This window comes from Saccopteryx leptura, chromosome 2, assembly GCF_036850995.1.
Source record: "Saccopteryx leptura isolate mSacLep1 chromosome 2, mSacLep1_pri_phased_curated, whole genome shotgun sequence".
In the NCBI taxonomy this organism is placed as follows: domain Eukaryota; kingdom Metazoa; phylum Chordata; class Mammalia; order Chiroptera; family Emballonuridae; genus Saccopteryx; species Saccopteryx leptura.
Window position 1 is genome coordinate 31,237,041 of NC_089504.1, and position 21,464 is coordinate 31,258,504.

The following is a 21,464-nucleotide window of genomic DNA, read 5'->3' on the forward strand; positions in this document are numbered from 1 at the left end:
TGATGGTACCCCAAAAGAAAGAGGGACAGTGTTGAGGGGGTTTCAAATTCAGGAAGAAGAGATCATTCTCCCTTCAATAACAATTTCCAGATGACTAGCAATCATTTCATAGGAAGGTTCAGTTCCCAGAAGATTCTCTAGCAGCATAAACATGAGATTTTTTTTCTCTGCCTGCACCAATTGAAAATGGCACAGAGGACACTCTGGTTAGCAGAAGATCCCACATCACAGCATGAAGCATATCCAAAATCATTTTTGAGTGAGCTAGCTTATACCAAGCAAATTCTTAAATCCTTTGATCAAGATAAAAGTCTTGTCAATTAGAGTATGTGAAGAAGCAGCTCCGTTCTGCCACAATAGAAAATTAAAATTCCCCTTGATTGAAATTTTCCCAGTGAGAACATTCTAGAAGCACCATCCCAAATCACCCAGATTTTCACATATTAAACTATTTATTTTGTGATATCTTGAGTATGTGGTTGCTGAACAAAGACCCTAAGGAGGATAATGAGTTATAGTATGTCCAATGACATGTAAAACTGCAACTTAGGTAGATGTCATTTCACATATGAAGCATACTAAAGACATCTGCTGGATATTTTGTGGCCCAATAGGAGAATAGAAAATCATAATGATTCGTTACGTGTAGTATTAAATAGTAAGAATACCATTTCCTAAGATCTCCTTATATATTAAAACTCTTAGCGTTTTATTTGCTCTGACGAGCGCTAAATAATCAAACAGCTTTTTGATTGTGTTCATCCTGTGCATCGGTTAGAGATGGTTCTAGAGTCAGCCAGGCCTGATCATGACACTTCCGTTCACCTGGAGACAGAAACAAAAAGGTCTTCGGAGTCAGAGGATCAGATCTGGATTTGCTTCCCAGTTCTCAGCCCATGAGTCAACCTCACCAACTGTCAGTTACATCATCTATAAAATAAGGGTAAGTACAGTCTATTCATGGAATTAGGAGGTCATGCATTATAAAGGGCCTGAAGTCAATCAGCTCCAAAATGATCAAGATTTCACAATTTCTGTACATGTTCTGAAAATCTCCCTGAAAGTCTCTTTCTAAAGAAACAAAACAATTTTTCTTAAGCAAAATGCTTTTACAGACGTAAGGCTTGAGCTCTACGAAGGCAAATAGCACTTAGAAAATTCCCAAATTCTTTTGGCTACAGTCATAACTTGTGCTACAAACTGGGCACAAAAAAAAAAAAAAAAAAAAAACCTTTATAAATGTCACAGTCTGTGATGGGCCAAGTTTTATTCCATAATTCATTTGGATAAACACTAAGTTGGAATGACTGCCACCAAAGGGAGAGAAAAAGAGAGAGAGAGGCTGAGAGATACTGCCATATTGGCCCTTCCAAGTCCTATTTGAGTTCCAGTTCCTTGTAGCATGTGGTTTAAGAGAGAAATAGGGAAATCCAAACACTCAGCTCATAATCCTGGTGGATGTTGAAAAGGCCATGCACTTGTCACAACTGATAATTTACTCCCATGTCACCAACTAGACTGAGGACACCACAATGTTCTTTTTCATTTCTGAAAGTCAAACAACTAATGGTAAATCCTAATTTATTGATAGGGTGGTCATGGCCTGAATTTGTTTTTCTGGGTATACCTAGGATCACGTGGTAAAAAAAAAAAAAAGACATTTCCCTTTATATCCTTTATATGCCTTTATATGTGCCAGTGTAAGCACAAAGCCTAATCACCATTTGAAACAGACAAAGTGAATTAGTTTTATGCTTCTTTTTCTTCACACAATTTGCTTGGTTCTTAGTGCTCTTTTTCTATTGTTTCCAGTCCCTCAGGTTGTTCAAAACCCTTTATGTGAGATCCCACCTGGTCCTTTTCTATATCCCCAAAGTCCTGCATAATGCAAAGTCAATTCCTCCTCCTCCCAAAATTTCCAACACAGTAGTAATATTACAACAATCAGGGTAAAATAATTTGTACTAAGGTTTGATGGATAATCTCATTATCATGAGTTATTTGCATTTTTAAAAGGATGACTATTGCCAAAATTAAGGTCTAATTAGTAGAATATAAAACAGTGTTATTAGGTATCAAGTCAAAATAGACTTTTTTTTTAATTGAGAGAATGAAAAAAGAATAATTAGACTTTAGATAGGATCTGCTCCTTTAAACTGACCTAATTTTTTCAAGATTCATTCCTTCCTCAAATTCTGCTACCACAGCTTCTCTACCAAATACACATCTTGTTTGTTTTTAACCAGAAAGGTTCTTATAACTACAGGGTCTCTGGCAACAGAAACAAAGAAGTTGATGTGAGAAGGAGCACAGTTGGGGCTTATGGGTATTATTAGCGAGAGGTAAGCACATTTTTCATCCAAATACTAATGAAAAAAGCCAAGCCTACCTCGCTACTACTGCATAAAAGCCTGACCCAGAGCTAGAAACATGACACCTAATATTATTTCCACCTACAAACACAAAGCTAGATATGGGTAGAACTTGAAATATGTCAAGGAATAAGAAAAAAATAGTTCTGCAAACTTTTTTTTTTTTTAATTTTTTTTTTTTTTTCATTTCTGAAGCTGGAAACGGGGAGAGACAGTCAGACAGACTCCCGCATGCGCCCGACCGGGATCCACCCAGCACGCCCACCAGGGGCGATGCTCTGCCCACCAGGGGGCGATGCTCTGCCCATCCTGGGGGTCGCCATATTGCGACCAGAGCCACTCTAGCGCCTGAGGCAGAGGCCAAGGAGCCATCCCCAGCGCCCGGGCCATCTTTGCTCCAATGGAGCCTTGGCTGCGGGAGGGGAAGAGAGAGACAGAGAGGAAGGCGCGGCGGAGGGGTGGAGAAGCAAATGGGCGCTTCTCCTGTGTGCCCTGGCCGGGAATCGAACCCGGGTCCTCCGCACGCTAGGCCGACGCAGTTCTGCAAACTTTTAATTGACTAAACTGATAGCCCTATTGAAGAAGCCTCCCGCCCCTTTGAAACTTGAAAAGAGTCACAGGAGTCCACACACTGCCATGGAGACAATGGGAAAGAGCTGTCATGAGGACCCCAGGAGAAAGGAGGAAGCTGGAGCTTTGGGAGATTCAATGCCACGCCCATAAGTAATGAGTGCTGAGAACAGAATTGAGGTTCTGACTCCCACAGCGTCCTTCACAGCAGCCTTTCCTGGGCTACCTTCAGAATATCTCAGCTTTCAGTCTGGGTACCCGTTGCTGGTACCCAGATGCACAGATGTACACAAAAGTGCATTTTAAATTGCCAGCATTTGGATTTGTTTTTGTTTATTTGACTCTCCATTGTGGGTTCTTAGATTAGTAGTTCTCATTCCAGTGTGGTAATAAAAAGAGCTTCATCTTCTCTGGGTGAGCCAAATCCGAAATTTGGCTGATTCTTGCTCCCAACAATGCAGCTGGGATAAACTTAGAGTTTCAAATCCACACTGTCACTCACTAACTATGTGATGACTTTGTACAAATAACCCAACTTCCGTCAAGTAAAAGTTCCTGTCTACAGAATGAGGATAATAACACCAACCTGATAAAGCTGTTTTTATGATTTCACTATAATGTTATCTCTTGTGTGGATTATTGCAACAGCTTCATATCTGGTCTCCAACTTCCACTCTTGACTACCTTTCCTCTATTATCAACAGAACAGCTAGAGTGGCCTTGTTAAAACATAAATTCTGTCACTCTTTTGCTATTGCCCCTTCACCAGTGCCTTCTCATTACTTTCTGAGTAGAAGCCAGACTTATTCTCTGGCTTTCGTGATCTGCCACATCCTCATTGCCTTCCTGACCTCACCTGCCATAACTCTCATACTGGATTATTCTTCTCCAGCAACTCTAGATACCTCACTATTCCTCAAACATACCAGAAATACTCCTGCCTCAGGGCCTTTGCACTTGCTGTTTCATCCACTTAGAAATTCTTGCCTTAAGTATACAAATGAATTGCTCCCTCACCTTCCTTCAGGTCTTTAATCAAAAGTTATCTTCTCAGCAAGATTTTTTCTGGAAGCTCTATTTAAAATTACAACCAATTCTCCTCCTAATGTTTCCTCTTGGTGCTTTATTTTTCTCCTTTCCATCAACTAACATATCCTATGTTTACCTATTTGTGTTTTATTGTCTGTCTCTCCCACTGGAGTATAAGCTCAACGTTAGCATTTTGTCAGCTTATTAACTATGTGACTTTGTGGGGGGAAACACAAATTCTCTGAACAAATTCTTTATTCATCTGTCCTCAGGATGCAATCCTACAGCAATGCCTGGCACACAGTAGGAGCTTAATAAATGGTTGGTGAACTGTTGACTGAATCTAAAAAATATGACCATTGAAGCATGGAAAGAAGATGGTGGAGAAGGGAAAAAGGAAAAAATGGATGATGTGGGAAAAGGAGAGAAGAGAGTCATGTCAAAGATGCTCAGATTACAGTGATAGAGAAAATCAGAACCAACAACAAAAGAAATGGATTGGAAATCAATGTATCATAAACTAAAAGCCCAGGAAAGAAACAAAAGGAAACACAAGAAGGAAGAGCTGTTCACGGTTAACTCAGTATTCACACAACTCAACAAGTTTTATCATGACCTGAGGCAGCACTAACCTCAGAACCATGGGAATCATCCTATCATCCTCTCTTCTGTGAAGTGCAAGTCGAGCCATTCTCTTAAGGTAATCATGGACTTGTGAGGCCTAAAGAGCATACAGTGACTGGGGGGTGCCTTTAACCATTAGACCTGCTAACAATGAACAGTACCAGTTGCTAGACCTTCGTCCTTGAGTTTGACTAGGAAAGAATTCCGAGCCAAGAACTCAAACACAAGTGAAAGTTTATTTAGAAAGTCACAGAGGTAGAAGACGTGAGTTGAAGAAGTGAGCCAGCTGGGCTGCATGGACTCAGGAAACAAGTCACAGAGGCAAAAGAAGGGCCCTTGAAGCTTAGGAGAAAGAAAGGCAAAGAAAACACACCTGAGGGAAGGAGAGGTGAAAAAGCAGGGCATGCTCCAGAGAAAGAGAGAGAGAAAGAGAGAAAAAGAGAGAGAACTAGATTCCTCATTTTAAGGGTTTTTTTTATCTGTTTTCCAAAGGTGGAGATTGTAGGGAAGACCTCAGGGGAGGATCTCAAGAGAATATTCGTCAGCTTTCCAGGTATGTCCTTTCAGGGTCACAGTCTCTACCGCTTGGTCAGGGGCTGTGGAGAGGGTGGTCATTAATCATGGCAGCTGATGCTCATGTCAGTCAAGGCGTCACTTCCCCTGCATTTGCCACTTTTCTGGGCCTAGACCTGAAAACACAGTTGAGGTCCAGGTGTTATCATTAGTCTTTCTGTGGTCAATAGACCCACGGCTTTGTTCTAAAGATTATTTGAGGCGGGCCAGAACCTTATTGTCCTGAAGTTAATGCTTAAGGGAGTGGTTGTGCAAGGGTTTGTATGGGAATCATATGAGGCTACTTGCTGGCCCCCTGGTCTACCACATGACTAAACAACATGCCAGGAGACGAGAGGTCAGGGGAGAGTCCAAACTGCATGAACAGTGATACGAGAGGTCAGGGGGTTGAAACCTGATATGCTAGGGGAAGAAAGGTCACCATGGGGGGCGAGGTCTCACCCTATAACAATTGTTTTACCAGTTATACCCATTGCTAGGCACTCAGGGTTTTCTGCCCTGATGATCTTCTGTACCTGGCCTATTGTTCCTACTCTGCTCATGTCGGTCTAACTGCCTACTACATCAGACCTATATCTACTCTTCAGCACCATATGTTTTCTTGGGAACCTGATTTGAATGTCTATGTCATGCCAAGAATTTAAGAGAACCACTCTGGGGCAAGGTCACAAGCTGGAATGTGATACTCCACAATGCACACACACTCATACACAGACAACATACAACCTTACTACACCATTCATAGAATCCCAGGCGTCCTGCAATACAAAGACCAGGGAATTCTACACTCTTCTTACTCAGATCCCAGTCAGTGGAATCCTCTGGAGCAAGCAGGAGTGTCCAGCATCCACGGATAGGGTGCTTTCTGGGGCCTCAGGAGGAAACTTGCTTTTTGGTTCAGCTTCTATTATGATGTTCACTTTTCCCTCTTGGGAGCCCCCCGGGCACCCCAGCCTTGCAAGAACTACAATATTTTGAGTGTCAGGTTAAGTTTTGCTCTGAGATGCCTTTAAAGGTCTGAGGAAAACAGCATTCTCTTTGCAACTGTGTGGGAACTTCATTTAGCCAGAACCTCTTCATCCCAAGGATTTAAAGCTTGATGGAAACTCTAGCTCGTGGATTAAAACAACTCTCCCTAGAGAGAGAAAAAACTAGCTGTATTTGCATAACAATTTAACAGACCCAAACTCCAGGGCAAGGCCAGGTGAAATAAATTGCCAAGGTCATGGTTCTTCTAAAGTGCTGCTGATATTCAGGATTGCTGATTCCCAGTGCTCGCTCTCCCCCTCCTCTCCTAGATGATACTGTGGCATAAAAATAAATTTACTGTGTGAAAATCACAGCCCTGCCCTTAAACTTCTTCTTTCCTTCTAATTCCAGATCATTTAGATCATGGAGGAAAAGACCTATCATAACCCACCGACCTCACTGTATTAGTTATACAAATGAAAAGAACTTACTAGAAACAGTGATCTGGAGCACTCCTGGTCTAAACTAGGAAACGCTGTTGACTGTGCTTGAAACTCTAAAAGTATTTTGAATCTCTAAATCCTTGATCAAATGATTGCTCTGAATTCACTGTTTTAATTCGATGGATCTAAAAACATAGGGGTCCTTAAAAACCGCAGAGGCCCACATGCTAGAGAGACGGAACTGAGATTAAACGTGTCGATCCTTGCTTTAATACCCTTAGCTCAAAATACCTTGAAATCGACACATCGAAGGAAAGCTCGTTAAAGTCACAGCCTCTTTGAAGTTATCCCCGTGAACAACTGGATTTCAGCTTCCTGGGGCACAACTCGGATTTCAGAATTCTCCGCGGTTTGGAGTCCTCGCCCTGTGAGGTCGCAGGGAATGGCGCAAACTATGACTCCTAGCCTTTGAGGGGAGAGGACTTTCCAGGCGCGCAGGAAGCGCCGCCCGGGAATCTCACCACCAGTGGGCGTTTAGCGCAGCCAAGCGACAGGCTGGTGCCAGGGCGCAGCAACAGGGAGGCGCCGGCTGAGGCGGGGAGAACTTTGCGCTCCCAGCAGAACCACCCTTTGCTGGCCAGTCGCGTCGCTCCTCGGAGGAAGCCAGCGGCGGCGGCTCCTGGGTGGGAAAAAGACGAAAGGAAGAGAGGAAGTAGCAAAGGAAGAAGGAAAATGAAGCCAGCGCTGGAGGAGCCAGCGAGGGGGTGGTGGCCCACGGTGGAGCAAGGTGGATCTAGCTTCTTTTCCGCACCCCGGGTGTGAACGCCTTCTCCAGCGCGACCCCAAGGAAATAAGTGGGTCTTGCCTGGGTGGAAAAGGAAGAGAATAGAATCCAAGTGAGCGCTTTTACCTCCTCGGTCACCGCTGCCCCTTAGGACTTCAGGTGCTTCTCAGCCTGAGCCTACCCGCTGGGCCGGACGCAGTGCCTGAGCCGCCCTGCAGATGGGGCGGGTAGGGAACAGGCGCCCCAGTCGCGGGTGAGCGGCACCGGCCCGCCCTCCTGCCCGGCTCCGCGCAGGGACCGGGCAGGCAGAGGATGCGAGGCGCACGGACCCGGGAGCGGGATCTGAGACTGCCGAGGGCGCGCTAGGCTGCCACTTGGATGGCCTGGAGACCGCTCCAGCTCCTAGGACAGCTGCACCGCGCCGAGTGAGCTGTGCGCGGGACCTGGGGGCGGAGACCTTAGGCGGCGGCTGCAGTGGAGCGAGCCGGGCGCAGGAGGGGGCGCACTTTCTACTTGCGGGTCTCAGTAATGAGGAGACTGAGTTTGTGGTGGCTGCTGAGCAGGGTCTGTCTGCTGCTGCCGCCGCCCTGCGCACTGGTGCTGGCCGGGGTGCCCGGCTCCTCCTCGCACCCGCAGCCCTGCCAGATCCTCAAGCGCATCGGGCACGCGGTGAGGGTGGGCGCGGTGCACTTACAGCCCTGGACCACAGGCCCCCGCGCGGCCAGCCGCGCTCCGGACAGCAGCCCGGCAGGCGCCCAGCGGGATGAGCCCGAGCCAGGGACTTGGCGGCCCCCGGCGCCCTCGCCCGGCGCTCGCTGGTTGGGGAGCGCCTTGCACGGGCGGGGGCCGCCTAGTGCCCGGAAGCCCGGGGACGGCCCCAGGGCCGAGACCCTGTGGCCTCGGGACGCCCTCCTCTTCGCAGTGGACAACCTGAACCGCGTGGAAGGGCTGCTGCCCTACAACCTGTCGTTAGAAGTAGTGATGGCCATCGAGGCGGGCCTGGGCGATCTGCCGCTCCTGCCCTTCTCCTCCCCTAGCTCGCCGTGGAGCAGTGACCCTTTCTCCTTTCTGCAGAGCGTGTGCCACACTGTGGTGGTGCAAGGGGTATCAGCGCTGCTCGCCTTCCCCCAGAGCCAGGGCGAGATGATGGAGCTCGACTTGGTCAGCTCCGTCCTGCACATTCCAGTGATCAGCATCGTGCGCCAGGAGTTTCCGCGGAAGAGTCAGGTGAGAGGAGGCTGCGTGTGGAGCGCAGACGGGCGCCGCGGGGAGCGGGGAGCTGGGAGCTGGGAGCGTCGCGGGGGGTGGGGGGTGGGGAGAGAACCGGGATGGGTGAGCGCGGAGGGACTTGGGGATTTACAACTTTGATACTGTTTAAGGATTGGACCGGATCCGTAAATGGTAGGTAGAAGTATAATAAAACATTTGAAGCGCGAATGGGAATAAAAGGGAAGGTAGGGATAGCGGGTGAAAGGAAGGAAGTGGGGGAGAATAAACGAAACAATTTTCAGGTATTGACCAACTGGGAGAAACCTGGCGGATGCCGTGGATGCCGGACGGAAGGAGAATCTAAATGAAAGATCTTGAAGAGCGACCGGGGTTCTAATAACTGGATGGGGGGTGGGGGGGTGGAGGAGAGAGGTGGTGGGTGGAGGACTCCTGCCTGCGAGACTTTCACTCCCTTGACGAACTCTAAGAGCATGTGATGCAAGGAGCAGCATCTGCTCTCTTTGACTTCTTTAGAAGATGGTGTGAGGAGGGAAACACATCCCTGTGAATTCCTTTGAGTAAATAAGACATCAATAACTATCTAGTACAGAAGCAATGGGTAAAGAAGAGTGGTTAATTAGTCTTGAGTATTAGAAGTATTATGTGATCGCGTGAAAATGGATGCGATGAGTCATTTGGGATTATTTCTTTGTTCCTACCTTCTTGCTTTGTGATGTGGGCTCAGAGACTGGCTGTTGCAGCTGCTCTGTTCAGCCCATTTCTGCTCCAGTTATCTAGACATAAAGGAGGAAGGATATAAAGATTTAGTTTTCTATGAATTAAAAAGATCAAACATATTTTCAATAAAAGAAGCTATTGATGAACTTAACTGTTGACAATAATGATGAGATAAATATTTAAGGAGAGGGCGGGGTCCTTCCTTTAAGCAACAGTTTTCTGTATTTTGTGCATTAGTTTTATCAAAATATCAAGGTTCATTAAGCCTTACACAAAGTATAGTATTTATGAAACAAATGTGTAATTGGTATTGCTCCCATTTTAAAGACTGAGAAACTAAGGAAAGTCTGGGGCTTGATCAGCGTTGGTCAGTGTACTAGTAAAAGAGTTCAGAGACTGGAGAATTTCTAACTGTATCCCTTTAGCTGGAAAAGAAATATTTCTAATCTCTCTTATTTCATATATGTATAAAAACGAGTAAAGGCAAATATCAAAAGTTTGAGAGAACCCATGCATAAAATATCAAGTCCTAAAGATATATTTTTCTAAAAGAATGAATCTTCCATTTTTAATCCTAGGAAGGGTGAGTACAAGCTACTTTCAGCAGTTACCCAGAAGATTTCTATTTAATGCTGAACTAGAGAGATTTGATCTGCAGAGTGCAGCCTAATTAACTTTTATCTAAAATATTTCCGTCACCTGAATCTGAATGACTGCAGGCAGCAGATGGAAGGCATGGAAAACACGAGGTGCACGATGTTGCCAATGACCAAAGTGTTACAAACATGAAATTGCATCGGTAGGATGCATCATTATCAAGATATATGCAGAATCACATCTAATGAAATGCAAGTCAGCATCACTTGCTTCTCTTTATTGCTTCTTTATTATCTAATATTTCATAAGTTGCCAATAGTGTTCAGTCTCCAGACTCCTCTCCATTTGTAGATTGTTTGGCAAGAGTCTTAAGGAGCAAGAATTTCCCCCCAAAATGAGTGTTCCTTAGTTAGAAGGAAAAGTGTCTGTGTTCCATGATGGATTTGTGCAGTATACAGCATTACAACAAAGGGAGCAGAGCAACCATGAAGCAGCATCTAGCATTAGGAGACTTCGAAGCTTTAGGACACCTTAGGGAACAAGTCCTCTAGGGACAACCTTTACATGCAGATGATAAATAAATACTCTGCCAAGCACATTTACTTCTGTATTTCAATTCAGAGATTTACTTTAAATTACTGTTGTCACTGTTATTTTCATGGCACATCCTTGAAAGGGAGAGAGCTCAGATCTAGTTTGCCCAACTGAGGACATTTTCTTTCATTTAGCTTTGTATTTTACATTCAAACATATCTAACTCGTCTTACTTTTAATATATATCATTTACATGTCATTCCATAATGGTGTATATTAAAGAATGTCCAGCTCGATGCGAAGTCACTGTAACATATAATTATGGGATACAACTATTATTTGCTTTTAGCAAAAATAATAACTGCTCCTTCCTTTGCTTCTCCTCAAAAGTGGACCTTTCTCTAATACACTGATGTGATTGTTTTTAAAACTGTCTATCTATAAAAGAATGTTGAAGTCATTTTACACATTAAATAAAATTGACTTAATTTAGCCACTGTCCTCATTGGCGTATACCACCCAGTGACCCAAGTTGTAACCGTGCCTGAATAAAAGATTCTAGAAGAAGGTGGACTTGTCTATACAACAAAGTGAAATAAAACCGAACCTCTTATTTAGATGAATCAGAACTGCTTTTAGAGCAGGAGCAGTAACAGTATTTTCTCGCTCATTTGAGCTGCTGATTCCTTTCATATGAAGCCTTTATTAATAAATAATGGTTTTATAGTACTCTGCCACAACTTCTGAATGGAAGGAGAAACCGTTGAAATTATCAAACCCATTGGAGAAGCATAATAATTTCATTTCAATATACTATTTATTCAAAACATAAACACAGGCCCTGGCCGGTTGGCTCAGCGGTGGAGTGTCGGCCTGGCGTGCGGGGGACCCGGGTTCGATTCCCGGCCAGGGCACATAGGAGAAGCGCCCATTTGCTTCTCCACCGCCCCCTCCTTCCTCTCTGTCTCTCTCTTCCCCTCCCGCAGCCAAGGCTCCATTGGAGCAAAGATGGCCCGGGCGCTGGGGATGGCTCCTTGGCCTCTGCCCCAGGTGCTAGAGTGGCTCTGGTAGTGGCAGAGCGACGTCCCGGAGGGGCAGAGCATCGCCCCCTGGTGGGCAGAGCGTCGCCCCTGGTGGGCGTGCCGGGTGGATCCCGGTCGGGCGCATGCGGGAGTCTGTCTGACTGTCTCTCCCTGTTTCCAGCTTCAGAAAAATGAAAGAAAAAGAAAAAAAGAATAAAGTTAAAAAGTAGTTAACCCACTTTTGGAAACTATTGTGTATTATCACAACATAATAAAAGATTAAAGCAGCATTACACATAGGATAGGTTCAAAGCACATTTCCATCCAAAAAATTCTGACTTGACATTTAAGCCACTTGAGCCTAATGTATTTTTTTTCTAGTTTTTTTTTTTACTTTTTTTTAAGATTTTATTTATTCATTATAGAGAGGGAAGAGAGAGAGAGAGAGAGAAGGGGGGAGGAGCAGGAAGCATCAACTCCCATATGTGCCTTGACCAGGCAAGCCCAGGGTTTTGAACTGGCAACCTCAGCGTTTCCAGGTTGACGCTTTATCCACTGCGCCACCACAGGTTGAGCCTAATGTATTTTATTAAGATGATCACCTCTTCATTCTAAATACTCTTCCCATGACCTTCAAATAATGATGTTGCTTATGGATCTAGGTACACTTACATATAAGTTACATTATGTTTCTATAGTTGTTATGTCTTTCTCTTTCCTCCCCATTTTTCTTGTAGGGGTTTTGTGTAGTTTCTCCAAAGTTCATTTCTTAAAATTATCTGCTAGGGTAGTGACAGATACACATTTCTTTCTAAAATGTATATCTTGTGTTACTTCCACATTGGTTCCATTAGGCAATGTTAATGGAGTAATATAATTGGCTTAGATCCAAGCACATGCAATTAAAAAGTGACTACACTACTATTTTCAATTCTCGTTGGATGTACCATCCACAATTTGTCTATCTCATGAGCCATATATACTAACTAATATATATTTATTCCCCTAGAAACACAAGTGCTTTAGAGGATTCATTTTCTTTGACAATACAAGGCTAAGTACTAAAGCCTCTTCATTAGAATTTGGCTTGCACAGCACCACTTTTGTATGGTACAGGGGCTAGAACAATGATATCACTACATAACTTAGGTGCATCAGAAGAGGATAAGTAAAGGACATTTATTTTTAAAACATCTGCTCTCAACTGTACTGGCTTTCCTTGAGTTGCTCCATGCTAAGCACACTGTTCTCTCTCTGGAGGAAATGTATTTTTCTGTAATTCATGATGAATGGCTGAGAGTGGCACCTAATTATTGCTGACTTGAAGATAAACGATTTCAAATTAAATGTCAAGTGATGCAAAACTTTTCTTAGCAGTGATCTTTTACAAGTTCCTCTTGAAGAACAGAGACCTGGGATTAATCTGGAGATTTTTATTGTTAATTTGGGAATTTTTCTTTATAATATGAATTTATTTTTCCAGATAAATAGAAAAGAAGAGATGAGCAGACACTGTTCATTAGGCAGTTAGTCTGTCTCACCCACTTTTCTTTGGGCTTGCCACAGTGGTAGTGATAAAGAGTATTTGGTCTCAATCTTCTTCGACTATTATATTCTGGAGTCAATTTAAGATTGAATCAGCTGAACTAAGTACCTGAATCACCTGAAAACCAATTGCAATGTCTAATTCCTTGATGTTTTATCTTCTGCTGTTGGAGAAAGCACCATGCACTTTGTGACATTTGGTTTTATTTCATGAATATCTCCAGTCAAATTCCAATCATGCTGACTAAAAGGACTCTTAGTCTATTCTGCCTCCTATTCTCCATGTAATCTTGGGCCAGTGTCTCTCTCTGTCTCTCATCATCTATGCTCATCTGTCAAAAGAAGGCATTTTACCAATCCAACAGAGTTGTTTTGTGAATCAAATGAGAAAGTGAAGGACTTTGGAAAAATGCATAATGTTAATCAAATACCTACTAGAGAGGTTGGTTACAATCTGATACAAATCATCCAGATCTTCATCTCCACTAATTCTCTATTAGTAGTTATTAAACAAAATGAGATGTGAATCACAGTATAACATGTCTTCACCAACTACCTTATTCTTCACCCACTCCCTCATTTTCTTTCTCTTTGGAAAAGTAAGTCAGTGGATTCATACACACACCCAAAATGAAGAGAGAAAAAAATCTGGGTTCCTAAGCATACGTGCCTAGTAATAGAAGACATGCCATTGGTACTGTTTCTGTACTTACGATGACATATCCAGCACTGTTTCTAGAGTCTTAGGTATTGCCATAGAAGCTTCAATAAGATGCCCAAGGTTTTGCAGAAATCTTGGTCTCTCACATTGATCATAGTTTCTCCCAGAGACACACGTAAGGTAGATTGCTTATGATATTATGGCAACATAGTCTAAACTCTCTCTCTACCCGCAGTCTACCTACTATACCACTGAGCACACTGTTTGGCTCATTTGACATTATTTTCACAACATGTCTTTCTTGATGAATAAAGAAGTATCCTGGTTCACACTGGCACAAGCTCTTTATCTCAACATGGGAGATAACAGTTTGCAAAGCAGCTACGTTGAGTACTATTGTCCTAGACAATTATCTGGGACTTCCCATAACATCTGAGTGGCACAACTAAACGTAGAGATGAGAATCTTATTGCTTTTTCTCCTGCCCACTCTAGCTACTCCCACTTACATACACAGAAAAGTAAAAATACTATACAGTCCCAGAAATGTGATGCCAATGGTATAAAACTAGTCAAGAAATAAGAAAGGAAATCTTAACATCTGCCACATTGCTTTTTGAAAGAATACGTGGATAACAAACTAATGGAAATCTTTAAGCCACTCACCTGTCTTTCTCAGACCTCTCCTTTATAGGATGGGGGGAGCATGGGGAAAAGTGAGCATGAAGCAAGCCAGCTGTCTACCACCTCCCACCTCTTCCCCCAGCCTACCACCTCAGCCCCATGCTCATATCTCCTTCTGCATGTATAAGACTCAGACACTTTTGGAGGAGACTGTGTTTGATCTTCTGCACTGAGGGAGCAGGTACCAACCTGGGCAGCTGTTGTGTCAGCTGGAGTTAACCCTGACACTGAAAGCCTAGTATCTGGTTGGCCAGGATGGTCTACTGATGGAGCTGAGCCTTCAAGGGTTCAAGGGGTAGAGAATTAAGCAGGATGGCTTCTTTTTTAGTCAGGCTAAACTACGCCTCATTATTATTCTTGTAAGACATAGATATAAAAAAAATTCAATTATATGCATGTATATATATATATATATTGTAGCATTGATGCTTTTTAAAGCTTCCTCACCAATGTGCACCTGTAATCCTCCTAGCAGTCCTGTGAAGCAGAGGACAATGTATAGACAGACAGCAGTACTGGAAAGAGCTATGCATTGTAGGAAGTGTCAAGTCAATAGGAAGAAAAGAGGAGTAGCTCCTTCTGAATTTAGGGTATTTGTCAGCCTACCATCTGAACACAGACTGGATTCATTACTGCTTCTGAATTACCCCAGAAAAAATGATAAACAAGAGAAATCTACTTCCAGGTTTGGTTGTGAAAAGAATATTTCACACTAAATATGCGATAATGAGATTTTTTTTTTTTTGACAGAGATAGAGAAAGTCAGAGAGAGGGACCAACAGGGACAGACAGACAAGAAGGGAGAGAGATGAGAAACATCAATTCTTCGTTGCAGCTCCTTAGTTGTTCATTGATTGTGTTCTCTTATGTGCCTTGACCGGGGGAATAGAGCAGAGCAACTGACTCTTTGTTCAAGCCAGTGACCTTGGACTCAAGCCAGTGACCTTGGGCTTCAAGCCAGCAATCTTTGAGCTCAAACCAGCAACCATGGAGTCATGTCTATGATCCCATGCTCAAACCAGTGACCCCGCTCTCAAGCCGGATGAGCCAGTGCTCAAAGCTGGCGATCTTGGGGTTTTGAACCTGCATCTCCTGCGTCCCAGTCTGATGCTCTACCCATTGCAACATCGCCTGCTCAGGCAATACAATGAGAATTTAATTAAAAGAATTATGATATACATCTACAATGGAATACTATTCATTCAAAATGAAAATACATTTATTGACACAGAGAGATGGAAAAATAATCTATGTAAAATATGATCTTACTTCTGCAAAATACAGGGTGGGGCCAAAGTGGGTTTACAGCTGTCAGCACATGAAACAATTTGTTCTTGCATTATTGTTTATTAATTATTATTGTATTATTTTCCATATAAACAACTGTAACCATATTTTTGCCCCACCTTGTATATATAAAGTCTCGACTTTTATTTATAGAAATGTTAACAATGATTGTAACTATTAGATTATAGCAGTCCACATTTTTCCCTATTTATGCTCCTGATTTTCTAAAAATAAGTATCTGTTGCCTACACAATTAAAATTAAGAAGAGAAAAAAGATAAGTTACCTCCTGACCTGGGGTGGCGCAGTGGATAAAGCGTCAACCTGGAATGCTGAGGTCGCTGGTTCGAAACCTTGCACTTGTCTGGTCAAAGCACATATGGGAGTTGATGCTTCCTGCTCCTCCTTCTTCTCTCTCTATTTCTTTCACTCTCTCTCCTCTCTAAAATGAATAAGTTAAAAAAAAAGATAAGTTACCTTCACATTTTCTTACCAGTGCTTTTAGTGATCCAATATGAAAATGTAAATTTCAGAAAAAAATAAACTGTAAAGTATATTTAAATTTATCAAAGTCCTGTCATATACTTTTTTTTTCATTTTTCTTCACAATTACTTTGCAAGGTAAGCAAGACAAATATTATTATTATCTTTGCTTTGCCAATGAGACAGTGATGGCATACTAACCCTTTGAGTAGTACGAATATTCATGTATGTCCTCGTGCCTCCTGACCATCCAGAGTACGATCACACATGCACGTCTTTAAATTTTGAGCTGGAGCAGTAAAAAAACTAACTTCAATTAGTATGTTCTTCTTTTTTCCATAAATTGGTTATCAAAAAACCCATGATTTTAAGTTAATAAAACTGTAACTGTAACTAATTTCATTTTTTGAAAATAAAACTCAATCTCGGGGGTCAACGAGCATGAAAAAAACTCACTACTCGAAGGGTTAATGGAAGAAATGGAAGGAAGACCATAGGTTTTCAAGAAGGCCAGACTTAAGTTTGGATCTTAGTATTACAACTCTCTAGATAGTCTTACCTGAGGAATATGCCCAATATTCTTGCCTCAATTTCTTAATGCATAAAATGTGACTATCTCACAAAGTTACCATGAGGACAAGACCATGTTTTTAGAGTTCTAAGCAAAGTACCTAGAGCATCGTGTGTTCTTATTATGATAATGATTATTCTTTTAGCACAAAGTGTAGATATGTTGGCGTGGCATTAATAAAAGCTTAAATGATTAGGATGAGAACTCAAGTATTGTAGATTGTTTTCCAGAGTATTTTTATATAAATTTTCAATATGTATATACATTTGGGCTTAGCAGATGAATTCTAGTGGGCCAACCCTAAGAAAAAAAATGAAGAAATTTGCTGTTTTGAAACCCCACTTAAGTTAGACTTCTAATTCACTGAAGGGTAGATGTGTGAAAAGTTAGTCAGCAATGAAGTGACTTTGGCGGTAATGTTGGAACTAGTTGCTCCTTTGTATGGGTTCTGAGTGACCAGATCTCTGGAGCAATCATGGGAGAGATTAAGATAAATGTCTTATTTCTATTAGCTGGTATTAGTGAGGAATTCAGAAGTCTTTCCTTGCCTACCACCCTAATTTCTCATAGAAGTCTTCCAGGATCTAAACTTAAGAAACAGTAGAATGGAAATGACAGTCTCACTTCATTAATAAATGCATTAATGTCTGGTCCCCAGATGTGTGGCTTTTTCGAAAAATATTGGGCTGGGGCATATAGCTTAGGCTTCTGTAGCATTTCCTAATTCTAATTGTTGCTATCTACCACCTTATATCTGGGCAAAATCTTTTTAAAAATTTTTTTTAGAAAACTCAGAGTTGATGTGGCTTTTTAAAGCTTGAGCGCTCTGAGTTGATACTTTTTCTATATTAAAAGGTAGGATTTTCCTTTGGATTTGCAATTGGTCATCTCTCTCCAAAGTGGCCGAGTCTGTGCAGTTCCCAAGGTAGTTCTCTCTGGAGCTTTCTGTAGCGAGCTTAGACATGACTTAGAAATCGGTTGCCACTACACCTCTCAATTAAGGGTGCGCACTAGCTGAACTTTCAGTATCAAGCTCTCTGATGGCTGCACAACCTGCATATAGTCTATTCATGTTTTTTTGCACTGAAAGCTTCAACTCAAAAGTCAAACAAAAGTTGGGTTTATATTCTCAAGGTCAAAGGTAAAAATATCTGATTTTCATAAACAAAGTTAGATGCTCAGCATGTCCTTATTTAATAGAATCACAGTCTGGCTCAGTTATAGAATTTATTTGTTCAATCCCAACCAGAAACACTTAAACAGGAATTTCATTAAACAAAGAATTTGCTTCTATATATGGTGAATTTAATAGATACAGACAGAAAGCTGTTATTATGTTGGCGCTATACGCGGAATTAATTTCAGTCACACCACACATTTTGTTATACACATAAGGAAATGCTTCAGTTGTGTACCTGAAAATGAATGATAAATCCATACCTGAATTAATCCAATGTGCCTTCGCCTGGTTGCAGGCACAGAGAGCCATCTAGTGGTCTTTAAAATACAGTTTTAAATTAAAGCATCCTAGAAATCTAATCTCACAAAACAGACAAAGGGCTCCGAGCAAATTTTAGCCCTTTTCCTGGTTTTTTGACTGTAGGAAGAAGCATCTATGTTAATCCATTGAAGAAAAGGCCTTCTAAAAAGATTCAATAGTTTCTGCTGTTCTGCCACCACATCTATAATTGCAGTTATAAACAAGTAAGATATCTCAAAGTGTGTGTTGAGACAGGTTGGGATAAAATTGTGAATGACTCTTACTAACTTTAGAAATATAGAGTGGTGTGTATTTTAGCAGCTGTATTTGCAAGTATTTGATTCATAATGCATTGTGAAATGATGCAGCCATTTTATTGTGTTAAGTATAGCATTTGTTCCTTTATTTTTGATTGTATAAATTTTATGTATTAGATAATTCTGAAAATTACTAAAATGATAAAGAATAAAATGAAAGTTACCCATAAACTCACAACCCAGAGATCTAAGTATAGGTATGAGTTACAAAATTGGAATCATGCTATATTATGCATTTTTTAAATTACAGTATGTTATAAACATCTACAATGTTATTAATATTTTTCCATTATTTTCAATGGCTAGATAGTTTTCCTTTGAATAGCCTGTTTTATTATTTGTCTAACCCCTGTTGTTTGAATTCAGTTTTTTCCCGTTACAAAATCAATAACACTACTACTAATGGGATTTGACCAGGCTCACCTTCTCACCATTCTTAGTGAGAATTATAATTTCACAGACTTAGTGTCTGTGACACCATTATGGTTTCCCTTTTTTCAACTCTTTCATTATCCTTTACTGATTGTGATTTTTGTCTTTGACCCCTCATAGTTCTAGATTATCTAACCTGATAGCTACTAGCCATGTATCAATACTTAAGTTTAAATTAATCAAAATGATTTAAATTTTAAAAGTCAGTTTCTCAAGCACTCTAACTCATAACAAGTACTCAATGGTAGTGGCTGCTAGGTCTGACAGTGCTGATGTACAACACTTTCCATCTTCACAGAAAGTCCTGTTGGACAGTTCTATCACTATCTAAGGGCATGCAGTTGCAAGTAAAAGAAACTTCACTGAACTCAAAAACAAGAGGCTTCTGTTGAAAAACTATAAGATGAAAAGGAGTGGAATTGCGTGAAGTACAGATGAGTTGTACCACTGGAGAGTGTTATGGCAACTAGTCTCTTTTTCTGACTTTATAACTCTAATCAAATCACCTAATGATGGTCCTTATTTCTCTTAGTCTACATTCTCCAGACATCTATTTAGCTCGATGCACAAAGGTTGGTTCCCTGTCCATCCTTAAATCATATGGTTTTCCTTAATCCAATCGATGATAGCTGTATTCCTGAGTTAAGTGCTCAATATAAACCTTAAAATAGAGCAATAAATAAAATATCAAAGCCCCTACTCTCAAAGAACTTACAGTCTGGTGGGGAAGATGAACAGTAAGACCATATAAACAAATATATAATATGGTATTATTAAGTAGAGGTAAATGCAATAGAGAAAAGTAGCACAGGGTAAAGGATTAGAGATGACTATGGTTAGTCAATAAGGTGACGTTTGAACAGAGAAAGAAGGAGTGAATCATGCAAATTTCTGAGGGAAAACCACTATAAGCAAAGAGAATAAAAGTGTAAAGTCCCAGAGGTAGGATTGGACATAGCAATAAATATTTATTGAATAAATGAATAGATGGACTATCCTTAGCACTTATTCATTTCAAGATTCGTTAGTGGGAAAAATTTCAAAGAAGGAAATGTCAATAGTAGGGCATTAGCAAGACCTAATATTCTCATAGATTTTCAAGGTTTAGATTACTGAGTTTGTACCTGCATGTGGCAACACCAGAAATTTCTAACTGGAATTTCTAGTTATATCTCTCATTCTCACCTTAAACTCAAAATACTTAAAGATATCCTAAGATGGGGTCTATCAAGTGAAAAGCAAGGAGATGGAAAAACAGACTCCTGCATGCACCTGAACCAGGATCCACCCGACAACCCCCATCTGAGGCTGATGTTCTTCCTATCTGTGGCTGTTGCTCCACTGCTCAGCAACCAAGCTATTTTAGCAGCTGAGGCAAAGCCATGGATCCCTCCTCAGTGCCCAGGACCAACTTGTTCATTTGAGCCATGGCTGTAGGAGGGGAAGAGAGAGAGGGGAGGGGAGGTGGAGAAGCAAATGGTCACTTCTCCTGTGTGCCCTGACCAGAAATCAAACCCAGACTTCTACACGCTGGGTCGACACTCTACTGCTGAGCCCATTAGCCAGGGCCGTTCTCATAACAAGATTTCCTACAACATCTTTGACTTCCTTTTCTTCTTACCAGCGTCTGCTTCCTTTCTGAGGATATTTCTTATATCCCAATTCTTCTTTCTTAATTTGAAAAGACATTAATCCCTCCCACCAGTACTCTTGAATAGCCTTTATATCTTTAGCTTTCCCCCAAAAAAACCATTCTGCACACTGCTGCTAGATAAATCTTCCTAAAGCAGAGCAACTTTCATTCATTTATTCATTTTTCATTCATTCAACAAACATATATCAAGCATAATGCACTGAGCTTTATGCCACCCTCTTGCTCAAAAGTCATTTTATTTTACTATGACAATGTTAACATCTTTTGACCATACCCCAACATTCCCGAGGGATAAACACACACCTTAACATTAGTGATTCACTACAAGAGTAGTTTGTCCAATTGGAAGAGGGTTTACCACCCTGAACAGAATGTATCAGATTCTCCAGGTTTTGTGAGTATAGTTCAAGAAAGCATTCCGTCCCAACTCAAGACTCTGACATGCTTTCCCAGAAGCCAGAGAAATACAGGCTAATAATCATGAAACTTGAGAAACTGGTCCTCATGGCCTTCCACAAATATATGCAAATAATTCTTTCCAATGTGTGACATGCTGTTGAGTTACAGGTGCCCAAAAAGTATAAGATTTTCTAGGGACAGAAATATATATGTGATAGTTTTATCGATAAATATAAATCATTATATTAAAAAACATTTCTCTATTATATACCTTTACATTCAGGTTGTAACAATCTGCAGATAAATTAAGCTCCAATTCAGAATTGATTTTTCCATTGAAACAATGTTATCTATGGCTTTTAAGACCTCAGGCTAGACTGATAAGCCCATTTGACCATAATAAAACAGAACTCTAGTATTAATAGTTCTATAGACCCAAAACACTGTCTGTAACAGATTCTTTCTGTATGAGACCAAGGGGATGTGGCG

General features: G+C 41.4%; 1 protein-coding gene across 3 annotated transcripts in view; it reads left to right on the top strand.

The window, feature by feature from the left end:
- Positions 1-6,877: 6,877 nt before the first annotated feature.
- Positions 6,878-21,464, top strand: part of GRIN3A (glutamate ionotropic receptor NMDA type subunit 3A) — a 172,866-nt gene continuing 158,279 nt past the window's right edge. For 2 of the 3 annotated variants that reach the window (XM_066367539.1, XM_066367540.1), the window contains exon 1: positions 6,878-8,591. In XM_066367539.1, coding sequence (XP_066223636.1) covers positions 7,893-8,591 — 699 coding nt within the window. In that variant the 5' untranslated portion in view covers positions 6,878-7,892. The remainder of the gene's footprint in view (positions 8,592-21,464) is intronic. The other variant, XM_066367541.1, reaches the window with a different exon arrangement.